Source organism: Pocillopora verrucosa, chromosome 5 (genome assembly GCF_036669915.1).
Source record: "Pocillopora verrucosa isolate sample1 chromosome 5, ASM3666991v2, whole genome shotgun sequence".
NCBI lineage: Eukaryota > Metazoa > Cnidaria > Anthozoa > Scleractinia > Pocilloporidae > Pocillopora > Pocillopora verrucosa.
In genome coordinates, this window is record NC_089316.1 from 10,593,326 (window position 1) to 10,613,332 (window position 20,007).

At 36.6% G+C, this 20,007-nt stretch overlaps 5 protein-coding genes across 6 annotated transcripts in view; 3 read left to right on the top strand and 2 right to left on the bottom strand.

Moving 5' to 3' along the window:
- Window positions 1-1,234, top strand: part of LOC131780473 (uncharacterized) — a 38,656-nt gene extending 37,422 nt beyond the window's left edge. Inside the window, exon 66 of one of the 2 annotated variants that reach the window (XM_059097078.2) lies at window positions 92-1,234. In XM_059097078.2, the coding sequence (XP_058953061.2) occupies window positions 92-187 (96 nt within the window). In that variant the 3' untranslated portion in view covers window positions 188-1,234. The remainder of the gene's footprint in view (window positions 1-91) is intronic. The other variant, XM_059097079.2, reaches the window with a different exon arrangement.
- Window positions 1,176-6,228, bottom strand: LOC131780462 (origin recognition complex subunit 5). The gene is made up of 5 exons (XM_066166359.1): window positions 6,025-6,228; window positions 4,465-4,980; window positions 3,667-3,871; window positions 2,407-2,631; window positions 1,176-1,703 (listed from the first exon to the last, which is right to left on the bottom strand). Exons 1-5 carry the CDS (start codon window positions 6,226-6,228, stop codon window positions 1,453-1,455), a joined length of 1,401 nt encoding a protein of 466 aa, XP_066022456.1. The 3' UTR covers window positions 1,176-1,452.
- Window positions 6,229-6,509: 281 nt separating this feature from the next.
- LOC131780475 (cholesterol 24-hydroxylase-like) lies at window positions 6,510-9,186 on the top strand. The gene is made up of 4 exons (XM_059097080.2): window positions 6,510-7,118; window positions 7,412-7,745; window positions 8,340-8,412; window positions 8,551-9,186. Exons 1-4 carry the CDS (start codon window positions 6,510-6,512, stop codon window positions 9,056-9,058), a joined length of 1,524 nt encoding a protein of 507 aa, XP_058953063.2. The 3' UTR covers window positions 9,059-9,186.
- Window positions 9,187-9,203: 17 nt separating this feature from the next.
- Window positions 9,204-16,565, bottom strand: LOC131780476 (endoribonuclease LACTB2-like). The gene is made up of 7 exons (XM_059097081.2): window positions 16,392-16,565; window positions 15,380-15,546; window positions 14,134-14,360; window positions 11,862-12,014; window positions 11,107-11,178; window positions 10,179-10,260; window positions 9,204-9,779 (listed from the first exon to the last, which is right to left on the bottom strand). The coding sequence occupies exons 1-7, from the start codon at window positions 16,562-16,564 to the stop codon at window positions 9,733-9,735; spliced, it is 921 nt and encodes a 306-aa protein (XP_058953064.2). The 5' UTR covers window position 16,565; the 3' UTR covers window positions 9,204-9,732.
- Window positions 16,566-16,624: 59 nt separating this feature from the next.
- LOC131780439 (sperm microtubule associated protein 2-like) lies at window positions 16,625-19,951 on the top strand. The gene is made up of 5 exons (XM_059097048.2): window positions 16,625-16,752; window positions 16,825-16,888; window positions 17,307-17,371; window positions 17,976-18,042; window positions 18,849-19,951. The coding sequence occupies exons 1-5, from the start codon at window positions 16,677-16,679 to the stop codon at window positions 19,411-19,413; spliced, it is 837 nt and encodes a 278-aa protein (XP_058953031.1). The 5' UTR covers window positions 16,625-16,676; the 3' UTR covers window positions 19,414-19,951.
- The last annotated feature ends 56 nt before the right edge of the window (window positions 19,952-20,007 follow it).

The window sequence follows — 20,007 nt, forward strand, 5'->3', positions numbered from 1 at the left end:
ACAAAGGAATTCCGGATTACATTCGACACCTCATTTTACGTCTCAAATTCACGGTTCAGAATGTACTAAATACTTATCTTCCTTCTTGCAGCATACTGGTCGTTTGAGAGGGAAAATTTCTGACAGTCTCTTGGGTGACGTTGAATCAGATGATCTCCCAGATACAAGACTTCCTCCAACATTTTGAACCCTTAAACTACACTAGGAAAAGCAAACAGACTCACTCTGGGCAACGTTCAGGAAAATTGAAAGCGCAATATGAGTGACACGAGTTGAAAGGAGCCTGGGGAAAAAAACTAGCACATACTCGATTTTTTCGTACAGCAGCTTGTTCACACGCTAGGGAAATGCTTTTCCTCTATAATGATTTGGCAGCACTGTAGATTAAAGGAAGTCTGTTACCTCAGTCGAATCTACAAGTTTACACCCTGAGACGCGACTTAAATCCAAGGACTCGAGAGTACGAGACTTTATTGTATTATAGACTCGAGTGATTAGTTAAATATTATCTTGAAAATGAATCAATATACGAATAACTAACACAAGGAAATTGTGTGGAAGAAAATCAAAAGCCATAGAATAGATGAATTATTTATGCCATGATTTTGGACACGTTCACACGCTGATGACAACATTTTATGAGGTTTTTACTGCAGCATGTCAATTTTATTTAGGATTTTTCTTGCAGAGAAGTTTGACGCAGGAAAATCTTGCTCCTACTTTGTTTAATTTCTTCAGGGGTACCACTACCGGTACTCTAATACATTCCAGTAAGATGGTTTGGAAGAACTATTTATGATCGTAACTGTAGGTGAGCTCTTCTACGAAAGTGTACTGTCTGCAAAAAATCCTGGTTCCGGGCGGTAATAAAAAAAATACCCCGTCGGGGTGGGGGCCAGTCACGGCTCGTTACAGATTCCATGCACCTGATTGGCTGATTTGTTGGAATCGCTTGAAGGATTAGAAGTTGTCGACACTGTGTGAAAGTTATTTATTTTGTAAGTAACTCTTCAGTTTCTCTCTGTGTTTTGTAGAATTTCCTAATGGGATCATACGACTCGTAGTCCGTTCGTGCAATTCAACGAAGGTTCCCCGAGTAACGATACTTTTCCTTCAGGAAATTTCGAAGAACCCTGCACCGAAAAAAAAAACACTTGTTTTTAAGCTAATGATGTTGTAAATAACGTAAGTCCCACACGAGCTTTGTGAACTCGGGAATTTTTATATGGAAACAAGATTTTGCACTTTTGCAGTCTCTTAAAAATAAAGTTTTCCACGATATTAATTAGATGTTTAATCTTGTTTATTCTAATAACTTTCCAGTCCAGAGTAATACCATGGAATTCATTGAATTGCACGTTCTTACGGCGCTCGATTTTCATGCGACGGCAACGCGCACATAAACAAAATGGTTGCCTTTATCATGACGAAAGCCCGCCAACGTGGTGTCTGTCAGACAAAGTCGTACAAATACTGCACAATATCAAACTCCAGTTGTCTCGCTATCTCTGAGATGGTGTTGAAGCTCACAAGGCATTTGTATTTAGGACAATCTATCTGATCATCTGCTGTGATTTGTGCCAAGAGATTCAGTGAAACAAGGGATGATATCTGACAAAGGATGTTAGCAGTTGGAGCGACCTTATCCTCCACAATACTGTAAAATATGGCCATTAGTCTGTCTATTTGGAAATTCTTTGGACCTAACGGGACAAAAAAGATTAATGACGGTTATAAACAATTCTCAATCATTAGATAGGATCAAAGGAAGGGGGAGGGGAGGGGGGGTCGGATATAAGTAATTGATCATAAGTAGATAAGTCTTCGACTGAAATTTTATTAGATCGCGCGTCTTTTCCAACGCGGAATTAAAAAATACCCTTGATCGTCAGAATGTTGACAATTTCATTCCGGATTCCCAGTTTTGTTTGTTCGGAAGTAAGCATTGAGGATCGTACTGTTAGTCTTCGGTCGCACTGAGTCACTATCGGTTGGTGTCTGGTTTGCGGAATGTAGAAAGACATTTGGAAAGCCGTCAACGACTTGAAGAATCTTACAGCGTAGCACTTCAAATTGTTAAGAAATGTTAACGCTACAACGGCACTTCCTCTACTTTTAAGACTAATACAACAGAAAGTTTTCGAGTAAGACCCTGATCAAACGATAAACATTTTCATCCAACGTCTTGACAGATGAGCATTTGACCGTTTTACTCTACTCACCTGTCTCACACCTTCATTTGATTGGCTTTCCATTTTTTATCAAACATTTTCATCTAACATCTTGCTTCGCAAGCGAATGTTGGATAATTCAGAAAGGGGCGTTGTAGCGTTTTTCGCTTAATCGGGGCTTATCGCGGGGGTGTACGGACGAGACGCAAAAAAAAAAAACGCCTCCGTTGCAAACCTCTATCAACCACACTCTTCAGACTAGAAAAGTTCAAACCCGTCAGCTGCGTGTTGGATTTCTTTTTTTTAGCCGCAGCTTTTGCTCTGTTACTTAATCCTCTTCTTCCCTGTTTGGTAAAGAACCTCCTATCTGTGTGAGCTGGGTTATACGACGCCAGATATGCTGAGAGCAACAGATACTTGGCATAGAAAGGCAGTTCCATGTGAGAACGAACTGATATACCTGCAAAGATCGCATATCTCGGATAAGACCTCTGCACTTGTTAGGAATTTAGCTGCATGATATAGAAATATTGCACATAAATCTACTGATATTTAAAAGTGCATTTAAACCCCAACTCTACAATCCACAATAAACTATCCCTCAACTGCTTTTTCTTTTGAATTCCATTTTTGACATCCTCCATGACATGCTAAACATCACTGTTCAATCCTTTAACTTATATTTATGTCAGAAGTGCTTCTCTGGTTATTTTCATTCTGGAGGTCATTTCAAGTGTTAAGGTTCCAGATATGGCTGGGTCAATGTACTATGTCCTTAGAAAAAGACAACAAATTTCTCATAAAGGTCTATGAGTACAAGAAAACTGTTAAGGACTCCAAATGAAATCACCAAATGGCTCTAACAACTCATATCTATGAGAGATTTTTCTTTTAAATAACCAGTCACTGTTCAGAAAGCAAGCCCACCCTCCTTACCCAAAGAACAAGACCAACTTGAACTTAAAATGTGTATGATGCACGTATATGTAATTTCACTCTTTCAGGATTATGTTCAATAGTGCATCAAGTTTAGTGCAAGAAAAAATATTCAAACAGTCCCTATTTTGACTTCCATTTTCTACAAGCCAAGGTGGGTGTCTGTCAGACAAGGGTGGGGAAGATGGACAAGCACCCTTTTCAGGAGAAGATGCAACGATCCTGGTTGCTTGAACCCCTCTAAACCCTTAGAGTGATCAACATCTATTTTCTCCTTTCAGTAATGCCATTGAATCATCAATTAAGATCATGAGAATAAAGGAAATGATCAACATTCTAAGAGGCTTTGATTGTTTGACAAATTCTCCTTGCCTGTACCAAAGGAAATGTATAGAGAACAATGTGGAGAATATGGGTACTGATGTTAGGGTGTCAACTCTAAATCTATTTAAAACTGGGATAAGCCATACCAGCTTAATGCAGAGCTGTCTATACTTTTTCAATTTAAATTAATGATATATGATTGAAAAATACAAAGTTAATGAAGATCATTTCCTACCCAAGGCTCCAAGGTTCTCATTGCCTGTCTGTGTTTCCTGTCCAAGGATATTCTCCCACTGAGTACTGGACACCTCCCTAAGGTAAACTGTGTGCAGAGCCCTCTTAAGATGAGGCTCAATGTTGCGCCACAGCTTACAACTGTCTGTCAACTGAGCTTCACCAGATGTGATTGGTTCACAATATTTTGGAAAATGAAGAAGAGCCTGCAGGCAGAGAAATAAATTCTTAACTGTTTAAGAAAAAGAGCAAATTAAAGTAATAAAACAAATAAATTAACAACCATTTCCTTTCAAATTAATTATTTAGCCACATGATGACGATTTCTAATGATGGTAAACCTAGTGTAGTCCAGCCTCCTTCTGCAACCACCTCTCATTAGCGAGAGGTAATATCAAAAGTTTCCAAGTCAAAGTACAACAAATGGAACCTCTTGAAGGTGATGGTCCCACCCCTCAAAAGCAACCACTTCAACCCTTTAACTCATATGACTGACCAAGACAGAATTTCTCCTTAGAATATCATTACAATATCAACCAGATAAGTGATGAGTATAAAGAAAAATAAAAAGGTTCTAATAAAGCTGACAAGTAATCTGCAGCTATATAAAGATTCTTCTCTCTGCAAGGTTTTAAAAAACATTAAATCCACACTATGTGCAGAGCCACCTTATTCATCCAAAAAGTTATGGTGATTGTACACATATCTTTCAAAACTTAACAGAAAGAGGAATTTTGATATACAGATTGCTATTCAATGATACACAATACTTCTCTCCTAGGAGGATTCCTCCACTTACCAGATGTCTAAGCTCATTCAAATCCCTACACACAGAATAAAATACACTCATGAGAAGCTGACAGTATGCTTTGAAAAATTCCACAGGATATGAAGATGGACTGTCTCTTGCCATGATCTGCAGCAATTCAGCCTTTGCATAGTCAGGAAAGTGAATGAGAAAGGGCTCATAAAACCCTGTACCAACTTGAAACTTTTCCCAAACAATTTGACTGAGCAAAATAATGCAAATATTTAGCTGAGTCAGTTCCTGGAGTCTTAAAAAGGCAGGAAGAAGATTTGCCTCAATATCTCGAAGTTGCTCTGCTTTGTCAAGCACAATGTAGAAGGTTTCCTTTGTGAGTTCCTTTGCTGATAAAGAATGTTTCAGGAGTCGTAAAAAGTCTGTCATATTTTCACATTTGGGAGGAGCATTCTGATCATCATCTTCATCCAGATCTTGTAGCTTGTATAGGATGTGCTCAAAAATCAGTCTTGCTGTAAAACTCTCAACACAGTTTACTAACACATGAGGAAGCTGTAAAATCAAAAGTATAATTTTGGCAGGACAGGTAAAATAAATTTTCCAACTTGTTGGGAGTGAGCAATTCTTTTACCTGTTGAATTTTCAAGAATTCCAAGCAATTTTAGGCAATAAGAAATGGTACTACACATGTCAAATTTTACTGGACAGGTACTGCCTGAAAAGGAGAACACTGGGCTGATTCCAGATACAATTGCTATTTTTACCTACGGTTTTATACAGCCTGAGCAGAACTTGTTGTCACTCTCATACATGAGTAAAGATTGAACAACAACCCAACTCACTAACAAATTTGATCCTTACTTGACTCTGATGCTCTTATGATGGCACCTGCTTTCCTCGTGCCCACATGATATGATTAACAATACATTTCATTGGGATAAATCAGTATGGCCAGTATACAAAGCACACCTTTGCATTCAGATCAAGAGTATGCAGCTCAACCATTCACTGACAGCTGTTTGGGTAGTTTCAATCTATTTAAGGTTACCTCTTGTGAGACCTCAGCTCCCTATTCCTGTATCCCATTCATTAACCTTTCCAGGGGGTAGCCAAGATTTTTCAAAGAGGGGATCACACTGTGTCAAACAGAGGGTACTCACCAGTTTTTCCCGCCCAAATATTGTAGGTTGTTCGATTGAAAAAAGGCTTACCAAAGGGAGGGGGGGGGGGTCACAGGTACCCTAGGACCCCACCCGTGCCAGCTAGGCCCCTGTCCTTGGACCCCAAAGAGTGACTAGCATCCAATTTCTTCTTACAATATCACCCCTACATCAAAACATTAAGGTCACGAGAATAAAATAAATGATCACCAACAAAAGAAGCTCTTGAGTGATACACAAATTCCTTAGGAAATGCATAGAAAACAGTGTAATTAGAAAAATATAATATACTATAATTAGTAAAACTCAAGTTATCATCCATTGGGTAAGACAGTCTGTTTTCACGTCAAGAGACACTTGACATCATCACGAAACGTTTTTCCTTCTTAGCAATAATCAATCGAGGATTTCTTCCTAATGAAACTTTTGCACTCACCTCTAAATCTTTTAGCAAAGTCTGCACAACAAATGATTTCCCTGTACCGATGTGTCCACAAATGAAGATCGCTGGACAAGTGTATGCCTCTCTTTTCCCAAAAAGAGTTAACAGTGCATCGATTTCATTCTTTCTGCAGATTACTTTCTTGTAAAGTTTCCCTATTTCGTCTTCATTAAACCCGAATAGCCCGCCATTCGCCATATTGGTTAACACGAGGGCACTGGAGAGAGTTGTCAAAACTTTTACTATCCAGGGGCTGTTGCGTGGATAGTTTTTAGTCGGCATTTTATGACCTCGAAATTTGAAATGTTGGTCCTTTCATCTTAAAAAAAAAAAAAAAAAAAAAAAAAGAACTCTTAAATTGCAGTGATAGGCCCATAGCTTCTTTTTTTAATACTTTCTTTCAATTTCAATGGTTTTAAATTTTGAGAATAAATCTCCTTACCCCTCTGACGTCGGGAAAAGATTGTTAGAAAATAAGGATGGCGCCCTTTATTTTCACGGTGCTGTATTTCATCTTTATAACTTTGTGTATGACGGTTTTTACCCTCGTTTTCTGCTTCGTGGTTTATTTGCAACATAAACACAAAACTCTCGACCACATTCCAGGCCCTAAGCGAGACGGATTTTTCCGAGGAAATATCCAGACAATAGAACGCTTGAAGAAACTACACGGATTCACTAACGGCTTCGAAGTTTTCAAGTTTCTTTCTCAAGAGTACGGCCCTGTAATAATCATCTGGATTTTTCATATCCCGTTTGTATACGTTTCAGGCGCAGAACTAGTCAAAAAAGTGCTGATAACATCCAATCTCCCCAAAGATGCTTGGTCTTACGATCAGCTCGGTTACTTGTTCAAAGAGAGATTTATGGGAAAAGGTCTCGTTTCGGAGACTGATCACGAAAAATGGAAATCTAAACGGCTGGTAATCAATCCTGCATTTCATAGGAAGTATTTAAAGGAACTTATGGAACAGTTTAACGCGAGTTGCGATGTTTTTTTGGCAAGATTGACTGAATTAGCTGATGGCAAAACTGAGGTGAAAATGGCAGATGAGTTTAACAGAATAACTTTGGATATAATCGGGAAGGTAAGGAGTTTAATCCTCGGTTAAGATGTAATTAAATTTTCATGTTTTAATTGAAATTCTGGAAAAACAAATGTACTCGCCATTTTACCCAATAGCAATTAGTGGGGCATACTTCGTTTTTTTTGTTCTCTCTCTCTCTCTCTGCCAGTGTTGATGCATTGTTTCTTCAGTCTATGATCAACCCAATTATCCACTACTTTTCTTCTGGTTTCATTAGCATCTTTTTGGAATTGCACAAACACCAGACACCTTTCCTATGCATATATAGAAATTATGCATTCTTTCCTTTCCAGGTAGCATTTGGAATCGATCTAAATGCAGTCAACGATCCTGATTCCTTGTTCCCAGCGGCTATCAAGGAGTGTTTAGTTGCCCCAGTTTGGTGTTTATCCCATCCTCTTCATGCTATTGACTTCACCACCTATGGCTACCAAAACACTGTGGTGGCAGCAGTTCATTTCTTACGAGATACTGGCAAGAAAATCATGGATGAGAGAAGAAAAGCAATATTAAATGGTGATGATGTTCCATCAGATATTCTTACTTATATCCTCAAGTCAGCTCCTGAAGATACTCAGTTGGACTACGAAGAAGTGTTGGATCATTTTATCACATTTTTCATTGCAGGTAGGATATAAGAAAGTGCTTGTTAATGTTATCATCCAATTTGCAATTCAAATTGTCCTTCAAATTTTAAATGATAGACCACCCAGATTTTTTTTTTTGCCCACATTCACAATTAAACAAGAATTAACCCTTTAACTCCCAAGATCTGATTATTAATTCTCCCCTTCAGCTTTTACACAATTCTTGGCAAATAAGTTAGGGGAATTTTGTACTAGATCAAGATAACAACTTCTACCTAATAAGTTTGGGTATTCTCATTTGCCCTTTGCTGGATAATGTATGAATATTATATGGAGAAGTTTCATGTTACGGTAATCACTTCTGGGAGTTAAAGGGCTAACTATTTTTTGTGAGATTAGTAATGTTGTGAATTAAATTTCAAAGCTCATGTGTCAGGGAAAAGCAAAGTAACAATCATAATTTCCTCTCTATATAACTTTATAGTAATCCATCTCATGGAATTGTGTCCAGTCTGAGGAGACAAAAAAATGTGAAAATGTTGTGTACACATGTAGGTTTAGCAGCTGTATACTGATAAAGGTTAACTAACATGAAATTTAATTTTTTTTAATTATTTTAATTCATTTGCTTCAGGCCAGGAAACCACTTCAGCAGCTTTGTCCTTCATGTTGGCTGAGGCAGCAAAGAATCCTGAAGTCGAGAACAAGTGAGTGAGGTGTTATGTAAATCTCTTTCCAACCAACATGTATTATGCATCCATTATGCCATTAAATTTCAACAGTATTCTATAAAATGTATGAATCTGTGAAATAATCAAAGAAAATTTCTCTCAAATTTGCTGCAGGTTAGTTCAAGAGGTTGATGATATCCTTGGTTCTCGTCAATATGTTTCATTTGATGACCTTGGCAAACTTAGCTACACAGGTCTTGCCATGAAAGAAACACTTCGGCTTCACCCTAGTGTCCCTGGTTTCACAAGAGTTATGGATAAGGATGGTGAATTAGGAGGCCATAGAATACCAGCAGGAACATTGATAAATATTGGGGTGTTTACTTTACACAACAGTCCCAAGTATTGGAATGAGCCTGAGAAGTTCAATCCTGAACGCTTTTCAACCTTAAATGATGAAAATGAAGCAGGACACTCACACTATGCCTACATTCCGTTTTCACTTGGCCCAAGGCACTGCATCGGTCAAACATTTGCTGAATTTGAGTTCAAAGTACTCATGTCGCGGTTTGTGAAGTCATTCAAGTTCAAACTGGTTCCTGGACAGGATTTGAACTATGAAGAACCCAAGACAACATTATCACCTAAGGACAAGATTCGTTGCACTTTGACTTTGCGTTGATTGTTGTAAAATGAACACTGTTAACATGCACGTTTGATTTATGCAATTGAAAATGTAATTATGGTAGGGACCTGGAGCACTCAGGACTGAAAAAGCAGAGTATTAAAATTTCAAAAGAGAGTACCAGTCACTTGTGTCAGTAATATTCACACTGTCTTACAGATTTATTTACATACAATCCCTTTTAATATCATCTTCAACAGAGCAAAAACTGTCTGATATCTGAGGCTTAATTTAGTAATTGATACAAATCGAAAAAATAGGTAATTTCTATTATCCTTGCATGTTCATGTACTCCTGTTGCTCCTAGTTTGCTTTGAGCATTAATCATTATGGATATTTTTTCAAAAATGTTCCTTGCAATTTACAAACAAAAGTACTTTACAGAGCATATAATATTAATTAGAATGATGCAATTAAATATGAAGAAAGAAACACACCCAGAGAACTGAAAATACTATTTTATAGCATAAAAAAGTATATAAAAGCAGGCTTTTATGTCTGCTTTTGCTGTCAAAAGAGAAGAGAGGGCCTGAACAATCAACAGACCATAGAGCTTCTGTCTGGAGATCTGGCCTGACTAAAATTAAGATTGACTTGAAGCAGTGCAGAAATCCCTATTGTGCCACTAAATGTCAAGAGGCAGACTTGATTTTCTTTTCAACGGAACAGGTTTACAGAGAGCTCTTCCATCTTTTCCCACCGCTTGACTCAATTGAGTCTAAAAGAAATTGCAAATGATAATTGTTAGAAAGTATTACAAAAGGCTGTTCATTATTTCTAACAATGACATGTTACTAGACTTAAACAGTGTGCACCACTCACACCAGCAAAACATCATTAATTAAACTAAGTTCAACTAAACAAAAATCAGAAACAGAGAACTGAAAAACTGAATTTTCCATATAATTCATTAAGTAATCACTAGCTTTTATTTCCAACTTGCTACATTTCTTTGGAGAAAAAGAAACTTCAACCATGTCTAACAAAACAGGTCAAAAACATGTTAAAGCTTTGGTGCAAATGGGTTACTGGGTTTTCTTTCTACAGAGTTGTGTGGATTGTCTCAATCATTCAAGCCATCTAAAAAGATTCAATCATGTAATTAAATAAGACTCACAAACTTGTCCTTCTTTTTCCAGTTTTGTTAGATGATGGTTGACATTGTTTTCAGCTGCTCTGTGAAGGTGCCATGGAGTTTCCTGTCAGAGATGTGTGATCACTTTAATAAATAAATAGGATTTGTACAACGTAAGAACTACATTGAACATCTTTTAAAATGTACCATCATTATTTAAGAAAACAATTTGCAATTCAGTTCACAAGATACTCGCACAGAAATCACTTTCAAATTGATAACAACCAGAAAACTATTCGATAACTAGACAATCAAACACTTGTAAAATTAATATTTAATAGAGACAATCAAATGGAATTTTCTTAATGGTAAAAGTACAGTTAAATCTTGAAAACTTGTATCCTCGCTTATTCCAAAATTGCCCTAACTCTAGTCAAAATGGATTCCACCTGGATTTCCCTTGTATATTTACTGCAATTTTAACCCTGGTAACCTGAATCCTCAGTAACTCAAACCTTCCACAAGTTCACCAATAATTTTTCACCACCAATACAGTTTAAATCTTGGAAATTTAAAAACTCCTCATTCATGCTACAATGAGAAATGAATACAATTTCTAATATCACCTTACAAAAATAATTTTGAGAACTAATACATACAGCTTAAAAAAAAATCAAGTCATACATTGATGATTGATCTGCCCGCAAAAACATCTGTCAACAAATTTTTCTGATTGCATGACGATTGTCTTACATAGGTTAAACATAAACAGTATTACTGTGCATGTGCACTGAATTAAATCAAATTTAATTTTGAATACATATTCGTTATAGACTTCAAAACTAGTCATGCTATTTCTTCTTTTGAACATCAATTATGTGTCTTGCATAGTACATTTTGTGCCACAGGTTCCATGCAAACTATTAATTATGAAAGAAATTGGTTCCGTCTTTATTTAACAAAAACTCACAACATAAACTTTTTTTACAATGTCCATTGCAGTCACTGGATTTTCCAAGCTTTCTCCTATAGCTTGAAGGATCTAAAATCAAAACACAACACATATCATACAATCACATTTCAAACAGAAACTGCTACAGCCTTTAAAACAACAGTTTATCACATGCTCAACTAATGAACTTTCTGGTCCAAATTAACAGCACAACAACCACAGAATACTGGTTCTGAGTTTTCTCTAGAAAGGAATGACTGTCATAGGGCTTAATTAAAACTTGAAGCTCTTCAGGGAGAGTCTCCACCCAAGTTGGTTAATTACTCTACACCAATATAAATATATTTGATCCAACAAACCTGCATTTAAATTGGATCTAAACCTTTCAGAGACTTTACCTGCCCTGTCTGCAGAGTATGGCAGATGAACCTGCAATTTTTTCCTTTCTTAACATACATTTTCATGTGGCAGAATAACCTTTGCATGCTCAAGATCTAGTCGAGTTCTGCGGTACTCTACAGACTGGTCAACTGCCACCAAAATTGTTCAACCCTTTACACCCGAATATCAGTATGAATATTCTCTATACTGTTCTCTGTACATTTTCTAAAGAGAAGACAAAGAGAATTTGTTTACTAATCAAGAGCTTCATTAGTTGGTGATCATTTCCTTTCTTCTTGTGACCCTGATATGTGAATTGGGGGTGATATTGTGGGGAGAATTTAGATGCTTGTCACTCCTAGGGTTCCAAGGGTTAAATGGACTTCATGTACCTGTTTTTCTCTTGCATTTCTGTGTTCAATATACTCCTTGACTTTTGTCACTCCTTCCTCTATAACTGGTCCATGCCCAGGGTAGATAAGATCTGGAGACAAGTTCAAGATGACTTCTAGAGATTTCATGTAGGTGTAAAGATCTTCAAATACCTGAAATCATTGGAAAAAGATTGGCAAGTTGACCAATATGATGGCATTACAGCAAATTTGAAACAACAATCAATTTCCTGCACTGAATTGAGTATCCTTTGGTAGAAGTTTCATTTATCCAAAGAGTTATTTTTAACTGTCAACCTTTTCACTCCCAAGATCTCATTAGCAATTCTCCTCATCATCTGCCATAAAATTCTTATGATGTTAGCTCAGAGAATTTGGTATACAATCAACTAAAAACTCACTAATTGATATTTTTCCTTATTCTCATCACTTTTCTGCTTATATTGTATTGATAATGGGAAGAGAAATTCTGTCTTGGTCAATCATTGGAGTTAATTAAAGGGTTAAGTTAAAGGTTAAGTTACTGGTATGTTACATCAAAATTTACAAAGTTCCTTTTAATTCTGACACAAATTTAAGAAAGCTTGGGAAAAAAAAACTGGCTGCTTAATTCTTCTTCCAAATTTTCTTGTATTTTCTTGTGAAACACAAGGAAAGTTTGATGTTGCATCAGATGTCATTAAGACTTGATTTCACCCGCACCTTTAAATTTTGTATGGTTGGAGTTACTTCTAAAGTTACCTTCTGTTATCAACATATACCTATGAAGGTATAATATAGATCATGGATTTTTCTGTAGCACTCTGTGCTGTTTTGATTTGACTGTTAAATGAATATCTGATTCACAATTTTTTCTTTTTTTTTTTATAATGCAAATCACTTTTCTAACACCTTCAACTCTCATATCAAATTTGTGATTCTCCTTACTGTCAACCATATTATTCTTACAATAGTGTTAGTTCAGAAAATTTAGTACTGTATCAACTAATTATCCCCTAATTTATATTTTTTTCTCTATTCTTGTCACTTATCTGGTTGATATTGTATTGATAGCGGAGCTCACAGAGTGTAGCCCCATAATTATACAAAATAGTAGTAACCCATCAAGCCAAAAAAAATTGGATGTACAACCGGACAAGGTGCTACTTTTAACATGCGTGGTCAACTGTACCGCGGCACGCCAACGCCACAGCTTTGTTCAGTAGTCCAGTGGTCAGTGCACTGGGCTCTGAGTTGGACGACCCGGCTTCTAGTCTTCTAGTAGCCGGGGCAAGACATTGTGCCCTTGAGACGTGCAGGAAAAAAATTCAAGCTCCACTTTTAGGCTTGGCTAAATATATATATTAAAGTGAGAGAAATTCTGTCCTGGTTACTCATGGGAGTTAAAGGGTTAAAATTATTTCAACTTTATTTACAATTGAGAAACTGAAAACTTTACCATGCCCAACCTTTCCTTTGTGAACCTTTCTTAACCTTTCAGCCCTAAGATCTCATTAGCAATTCTCCTTACTGTCTGTCATACAATCCTATAATGTTAGTTTGGAGTATTTGGTATTGGATCACTAATAATCCCCAAACTGATATTTTTCATTGTTTTAATTAGTACTTGTCTTCTTGACTTGATCTTGCATTGACAATGTGAAGAGAAATTCTTTCTTGGTCACTTATGGGAGTTAGAGGGTTTTGGGAAACAGTTTTCGTGTCCCTAAAAGTGACTGCTTACAGGAGGCTTAACTGTACCTCATGTTTAAAATGTGATTTGGGTTCTAGTCTGAAGACAATTTTATAACTGTTACATGGCTGGACAGATTGACATGTCAACCAGTCTGGTAAAAGTCATCCAGCCCTGAATTCAAATGGCTCTTTTGAATTTCCTGAGAACATGGATTGAAATTGTGGACTTTACCTTAATTTAAAAAAAATGAGTCGGGCTTCTCTCAGTGAATTATCAGTACCTTATTCTAACTCAAAGAAAAGAAAGAAGATTTTTTATTGCAGAACCTTTTCAGTTGTTGTCCAATATGCACCCTTCTTTTGTATGCAAGTGAGTCCTATTTAGGTTGACACAAAAGTTTAGAAATTTTCAACACTTGGTGGTCAAGTGATAAAATGCCTACTGATTGAGTTTGGTCGGGCTGGATAGGAAAATATTCGGCTCTCACTCATGACCCACTGTCCTTGCTGCACTTGGTCGGTACACCATAACCTTGAACTAAATAATTTCTCATCTGGCCCTCCCACTAAGTCAATAAGTATATAATATTGTACTTACAGTGGTACCTTGACCCAAGATACAGTCTCCTGAAAAGACAGCATTTTCTTCTTTAAGATAAAGTATCATGTGGTCTGTAGTATGACCAGGGGTGTGAAAAACTTTTAATGTTGCTCCTTCTGTCACAATTTCATCTCCATCTTTGAGGTAATTGTACTCATGCTCAGTAGTGCCACTGATCTCTTCAGTGACACCCTCTTGTGGAAGCTTTGAAATTTTCACATGACCTGTAAGTGTAAGAACAGCCATAATTCATTGGTTCCTCTTAATATTACTTTTTTTATATAATGTAACATATATCAGTTTTTTTTTTCAATTTCAATGACTTAAAATACATACATATAGCTCCTATCCTATTTGTGAGAATTCACATCGTTTGTGTAAAAAAACCACTAACTACATCACATGGTTTTTAATGATAATATTATTGTTCTCTTTGGTTCTTAGAATAAATTAATGACAGGCCTACTGCATGAAGCAATTCAACAATATAATCAGTCAACTACTGTATAGCCTTGACTTGCAGAAGCAGTTACTCAGACTGGATTCCAGGGCATGAAATTAATTTTTTTTCCTGATAGCCACTTGGCTCCTAAATTTTTCAAAGTGGTAGCCAGTTCAAAAAAAGTTGGTCGTCATTTTTTCACACTGTCAGCGTCCTACATAGACTCTCCAAAATTAAGTTCTACAAAGTTCTACAAAGTGGACACTAGGATGGATGATATACAAAATCCACCTCAACTATATCCAAGATGGCGTCTAGTCATCGGTCGAGGTGCATGTGCCGCGTTTTGGAAACAAACTTAACGAGGAAGTTTGCCATGGATTTATCTTTGCAAATCTTTTTAATTCACTACATCTCTAGGTAAGGTTATGATGAAGCATTCTAATCACCAATTTGCTGACTACTTTTGAGGATTTGGTCACCAAAGTGAAAAATTTAGTCGTATTGGCACCTGTATTAGGCACAATTTCACACCCTGGATTCATGGTCATCTCTTTTAACTGCATGATTGACCAAGACAGAATTTCTCCTTACAATATCAATAAAACATCAAGCAGACAATTCATGAGAATAAAGACAAATATCAATAAGGGAAAAATTAGTTGATTCAATACAAAATTCTCCTAAATAACATTATAAGAACTGTATTGCAGACAGTATGGAGAATTACTTTACATGAGATCTTGGGAGTGAAAGGATTAACATACCGTATATAGGTACTATTTATATGTAATACAGTACCTGAATTATCTAAGCACTTAAGAACATCAACAACTCCCCCCACATGATCTGGGTGCCAATGTGTGACGAGAATCTCTTGAATACTAGACTGACTTTCTGATAATACTTCTTTGAGTTTAGCTATGTATTCAGTTGAACCACCACTTCCTGTGTCAATCAATACTCGACTATAAGAAAACATAATAAATTCATTATTCAAAATCATTGTGAACAATAAGAATAGATATAATCGCAAATATTAAAAAAAAATTCAGTGGAATAGGATGTAAGATGATGAAATTGAGATAAAAATAAATGACTTTACAGATCTGCACATTTGTCTCAGGGATTTGCAAATAGATATTTAAATATGTAAATAGATTGAATTAAAGGACATGAGATATCTGAATATCTTGACTACAAAACACAATAACACAATAACACAAAAATAGTGTGCTATTGATATGACTAAAAAAAATCACAATTAAGCTCCTTTGACCCTTAAGAGTGACCAAAATCTACTTCGGAGATAGGAGAATAAAATCTGATTTATTCTCACCGTATCATCCCTGACTGTGAATTTATGAAAATCATATATGTGCATTGCTGTTTAGAAATTTATATGAAAGCGACCTTCACAGTAATAAACCCTATTTAAGCAGAGGAGAAAATAAGGCCTGATAAAAATTCAGGCCTGTACAAGATTTCAACCCATGACTACTACCATACCGGTGTAGTACCCTATTCGTTTTTTAAATCGCACTGTTTTCACTTCTACTTAAATAGTGTTCATTACTGCGAAGATCGTTTTCATATTCATATCATCATCCCTGACATATATGAATCCAACATTAAGGTCACATGAAAAGGAAACGATCTCCAACCTAGGAAGTTCTCGATTGTTGAACAAATTCTTCCTGCCAACACTTTAGAAAATGGATGGAGACGGTATGGAGAATATGCATACTGATGTCAAGGTGTAAAAAGGGTTAATGTTAGCTTATCCAGGCTTATCTTCGCGGGAAGCTATCACCTTTTTCCTGTCCCGACAAGATAGGTATTTGTTCCTTGGAGCGTCATGGGGCTAGGATTACATCCCAGGATGCGTAAGACACGCGGAGAGAGTTGTTCCACCGTTGGCAAGCGAACAAGATTGCCTGCAAAACCAGTGTACGCGGAAATCCATCCCGCCATCTTGTTTCCCATCTTGCTCCCATGGGTAAATACACCGACCGTCCGCAGGCTCAACCTGCTTGTTGCTATGCAGCAAGTTGCTGGAGCGTTCATAGAGACGATTCATTAGACGGTCAACACAAACATGGAAAGCGGTGAACAGGAGAAAGACAAACAAAAATCGTCTACGGCTGAAAATCAAGACAACATGGCAGCGACAAGTAAGTTTGCGCTTTTTGCTGTTTTATTCAAATTCAACGTAATTCTAAGTGAATACTTTTGCTGTCTTTCAGCTGCCTCTCGAATAGACGTCCTGTCCCGGGCGAAGCCTGTTCCTGTAGGATTCATCGAGGATAGGTAAGAGATCTGAGACAAATTACTATGTTAAGAATACATAACAAACAATTTAGGAAAACTTTAAAACCAAGCTCTCTTAAATTGTATACGTGTCTTTACAGGGACAGAGCGGAAACATCTCATTTGTAGGGAAATGTTTCGATTGCAAAGCAAAAACATTGAGTTATTTCTCACACTTTATTCACAAGAAAGTTAATTTTGATTAATTATTGCTTGCAATTGATCTATCTTACATTAATACACGTCCGTTATTATAGAATAAAAAGGTCGAGTCAGCTAGCTCCCAAAAAAGGGGAAGATTTGTAAAGTCACGCTCGGAATTTCTGACATGTTAGCAATGGTTCATGCGGTTATGAAAAACAATACCCCGATATGTGGTGACTTACTAATTTGTTGCCCGCTGAAATTATGTTTTCAGGCGATCAGTATACTGGGATAATAACTTTGCAAAGGACTGGGATAACATACAATCGACTAAAAGTGGTAAAGTGTCTCGATAAATAAACAATTAAACGAAATTTGACTCTCATAATTATTATGGGTAAAAATTTCGCAATTTGTCGTATTTTAGAGTAACACTGGTCTCCTGCTGTCCTAAAGAAAACAAACATTTTTGTTCTTAGCAACCAAAATTAGCTTTTTCAATAGATAACACAGCTTCAAGAAAAATAGAGATGTTTTAAGAGTTTTTTCAGGCCTTTTTTTTTTAATCAGTTCGAGTGGAGTGCTGCTTTATTCTTATATTTATTTAATAGAGCACAGGCTGATTAGAGCATCTGGTTGAAACATTCGAAACAATAGCTCTACTGCATCCGATCTATCGATGGAAAATGATTTACCATGGGGCCACTGAAGAAAACCAAATTTACGTATGATTTTTTAATGAAATCAGGTACAACTGTTTGTGAGGTTTCTACGTTATTTATCATGGTTAGAAGGTGAAAATTCAATCGATGCTCAAAATGTCCAGGGCCTTAAAGGAATATTGACTGAGTTATGCCTTTGATGCTTTCCTTTCAAGCATATAGATAACATTCACCTGATCCAGTTGAAATATTTTTAACTCATTTTTATTATAAATCAACAGTGTTAAGTGACAGACAAGCACAACTTGTTTATAGCAAACAACTTCACAAAGATTACGTAGGAGACAGGTAAGGCAAATTACAACAGTATATATATATATATATATATATATATATTGTGCACAATTTACTGCAACTCTATAGTGATTTCAAAATTAATCAAACTATAAGAAAATGCTTGAATAAATTGGTTATTGCCAAATCAATTTGAACACTAATAAGACAGTGTAATCATGCCAGTGCATTTGGACAGTACTCATCACCTGTGCTTGCGGTTGTTGCCCATTTTTCCGAGTCAACTGTTGTTTCCTATGGAAATGTAAAACCAATGACCAGTTTGTTTCTCAAATTTTGTTATGCTGTAGTTTTGGTAATTAGATAACAGGGCTGCATGTCCTTGACTTCTGTTTGTAATCAATCATACTTGTTATTAACAAATTAAACTCCTATCTTGCAGTCATTCAATTTTTTTTATCACTTGTATAATTACAGATCAAATTTCAAGTTTCTAAATCAACATCAACAAGAGACCCGCTTTAAATGCACTGATCATTCTGTAGAGTTGTAGTTTACAGAATGAAGTGAATTTAATTAAAACAGTTAACAAACTTGAAAATTTTACCCTTTGAAAAATTTTTTGTAGATTCACAAATTGTAATAATGCTTCTTACACCTGTCACACCCTACTGTTACATCCGATAAGGTGCTGACAAGGAGAATTTGTTTACCAATCATGAGCTCCTTTGGTTGGTGATCATTTTCTCCATTCTTATGACCTTCACATGTGATTCAGGGGTCATACTGTTAGGAGAAACTGGATGCTAATCACTTTAACGGGTCAAAGATATTAATGATGACTATTGTATACTTAACAGAAAAAGTGCAATCTGGCCAGTAAGTGAGGCAGCAATGAAAGCCACGGCATCACAGAGACTGGAAACCCTGTCAGAGGCAAAAGCTCTTCATCGCGACTACCAACCTTGTCAGCAAGTGCAAAGACTTGTCAGTGAAGCAGCTATGAAGGCTGAGCCTTCTCAACGAACTGAATTCCTTGCACAACCCAAAACTTATGCTCCCTTAAAAATCAAGTCAAATAGTGATTGGGATTGGAGTGAGTGGGAATCTGATTTGACAGAAGCTGCCAAGAATGCAACAGCATCAGAAAGAGTTCTTGTGCTTTCAAATCCTAAGATGCCACACCGCAATTACAAAGAGGGGCGTCCTGTGATCTGGGAAGTGTCACAGACAGCCCAGAAGGCTCTCCCATCTCTCAGAGTTCAGCAACTTGCGAGGCCGAAAAGCCGCAGTCAGTACAATGAAGACTATGATGCTAATGCATGGAAAGTCTCACAGGGGGCAAAAGCGGCACAGGCAACTCCCAGAATAGAAGAACTTGCTTTACCAATCCCTAGAAAAGTCAGAAGTAAAAAAGTTGTGTGATCCATTCTAATAATTTATTTATTGATTATCAATTCACTCCAAATTTCTCTACTATGATATGTTATGCACACTGCATTTACCATTGATCTCTTTGTGGTGCAATGAATACCTTTCCTCAATAAATGACATATCTACCCTCTGCTGATATTTTAGCATAGTTATGACAGAAAAAAATTAACAGAAGAATGATTTCTAGTTATTGAAAACTCTGAGTTACTTTGCACCCATATGAACCTTGCTGACACTGCCCAGTAGGCTTCACGCCTTGGCCATTGCGTGACCTTATTGCGTGACAAGTTCTGAGTCTGTATTTTACAAGCAATTTACAATTTGATTCTGATAAACGGATCTGAATGTTTTATGACTGACAGTTCATTTCTTTAAGTAATCATATTTTCTACTGTAAAGCAGGTTCTATTGTCTCTAATGCAGTAGCACACGCGTTCTTTTGCATGTCACGCAACGTTTCCCGTGAATAACAGGAGTGTATGAACTACTTAAACCACGACCAGGACTATCCTGTTTCAGAGTAAACATATTTTTATTTAAATCAATCTTGGTTTTGTTTTAAGTAATAAGCCCAGGTCTCAAAAA

What these genes read in the sequence shown, in the direction of transcription:
- LOC131780462 (XM_066166359.1), bottom strand. Translation starts at nt 6,228, where the DNA reads ATGGCGAATGGCGGGCTATTCGGGTTTAATGAAGACGAAATAGGGAAA. An exon ending in CTTTGCTAAAAGATTTAGAG is followed by an intron (nt 4,981 to 6,024) that starts GTGAGTGCAAAA and finishes TTGATTTTACAG; the next exon opens with CTTCCTCATGTGTTAGTAAA. An exon ending in GAAGAGTGTGGTTGATAGAG is followed by an intron (nt 1,704 to 2,406) that starts GTTTGCAACGGA and finishes TTGTCCCGTTAG; the next exon opens with GTCCAAAGAATTTCCAAATA.
- LOC131780475 (XM_059097080.2), top strand. Translation starts at nt 6,510, where the DNA reads ATGGCGCCCTTTATTTTCACGGTGCTGTATTTCATCTTTATAACTTTG. An exon ending in TATCACATTTTTCATTGCAG is followed by an intron (nt 7,746 to 8,339) that starts GTAGGATATAAG and finishes CATTTGCTTCAG; the next exon opens with GCCAGGAAACCACTTCAGCA. An exon ending in AATCCTGAAGTCGAGAACAA is followed by an intron (nt 8,413 to 8,550) that starts GTGAGTGAGGTG and finishes AATTTGCTGCAG; the next exon opens with GTTAGTTCAAGAGGTTGATG.
- LOC131780476 (XM_059097081.2), bottom strand. Translation starts at nt 16,564, where the DNA reads ATGGGAAACAAGATGGCGGGATGGATTTCCGCGTACACTGGTTTTGCA. An exon ending in CTTGTCGGGACAGGAAAAAG is followed by an intron (nt 15,547 to 16,391) that starts GTGATAGCTTCC and finishes GTTTTCTTATAG; the next exon opens with TCGAGTATTGATTGACACAG. An exon ending in TCTTGGGTCAAGGTACCACT is followed by an intron (nt 12,015 to 14,133) that starts GTAAGTACAATA and finishes CAATGATTTCAG; the next exon opens with GTATTTGAAGATCTTTACAC.
- LOC131780439 (XM_059097048.2), top strand. Translation starts at nt 16,677, where the DNA reads ATGGAAAGCGGTGAACAGGAGAAAGACAAACAAAAATCGTCTACGGCT. An exon ending in AGACAACATGGCAGCGACAA is followed by an intron (nt 16,753 to 16,824) that starts GTAAGTTTGCGC and finishes GCTGTCTTTCAG; the next exon opens with CTGCCTCTCGAATAGACGTC. An exon ending in CATACAATCGACTAAAAGTG is followed by an intron (nt 17,372 to 17,975) that starts GTAAAGTGTCTC and finishes ATAAATCAACAG; the next exon opens with TGTTAAGTGACAGACAAGCA.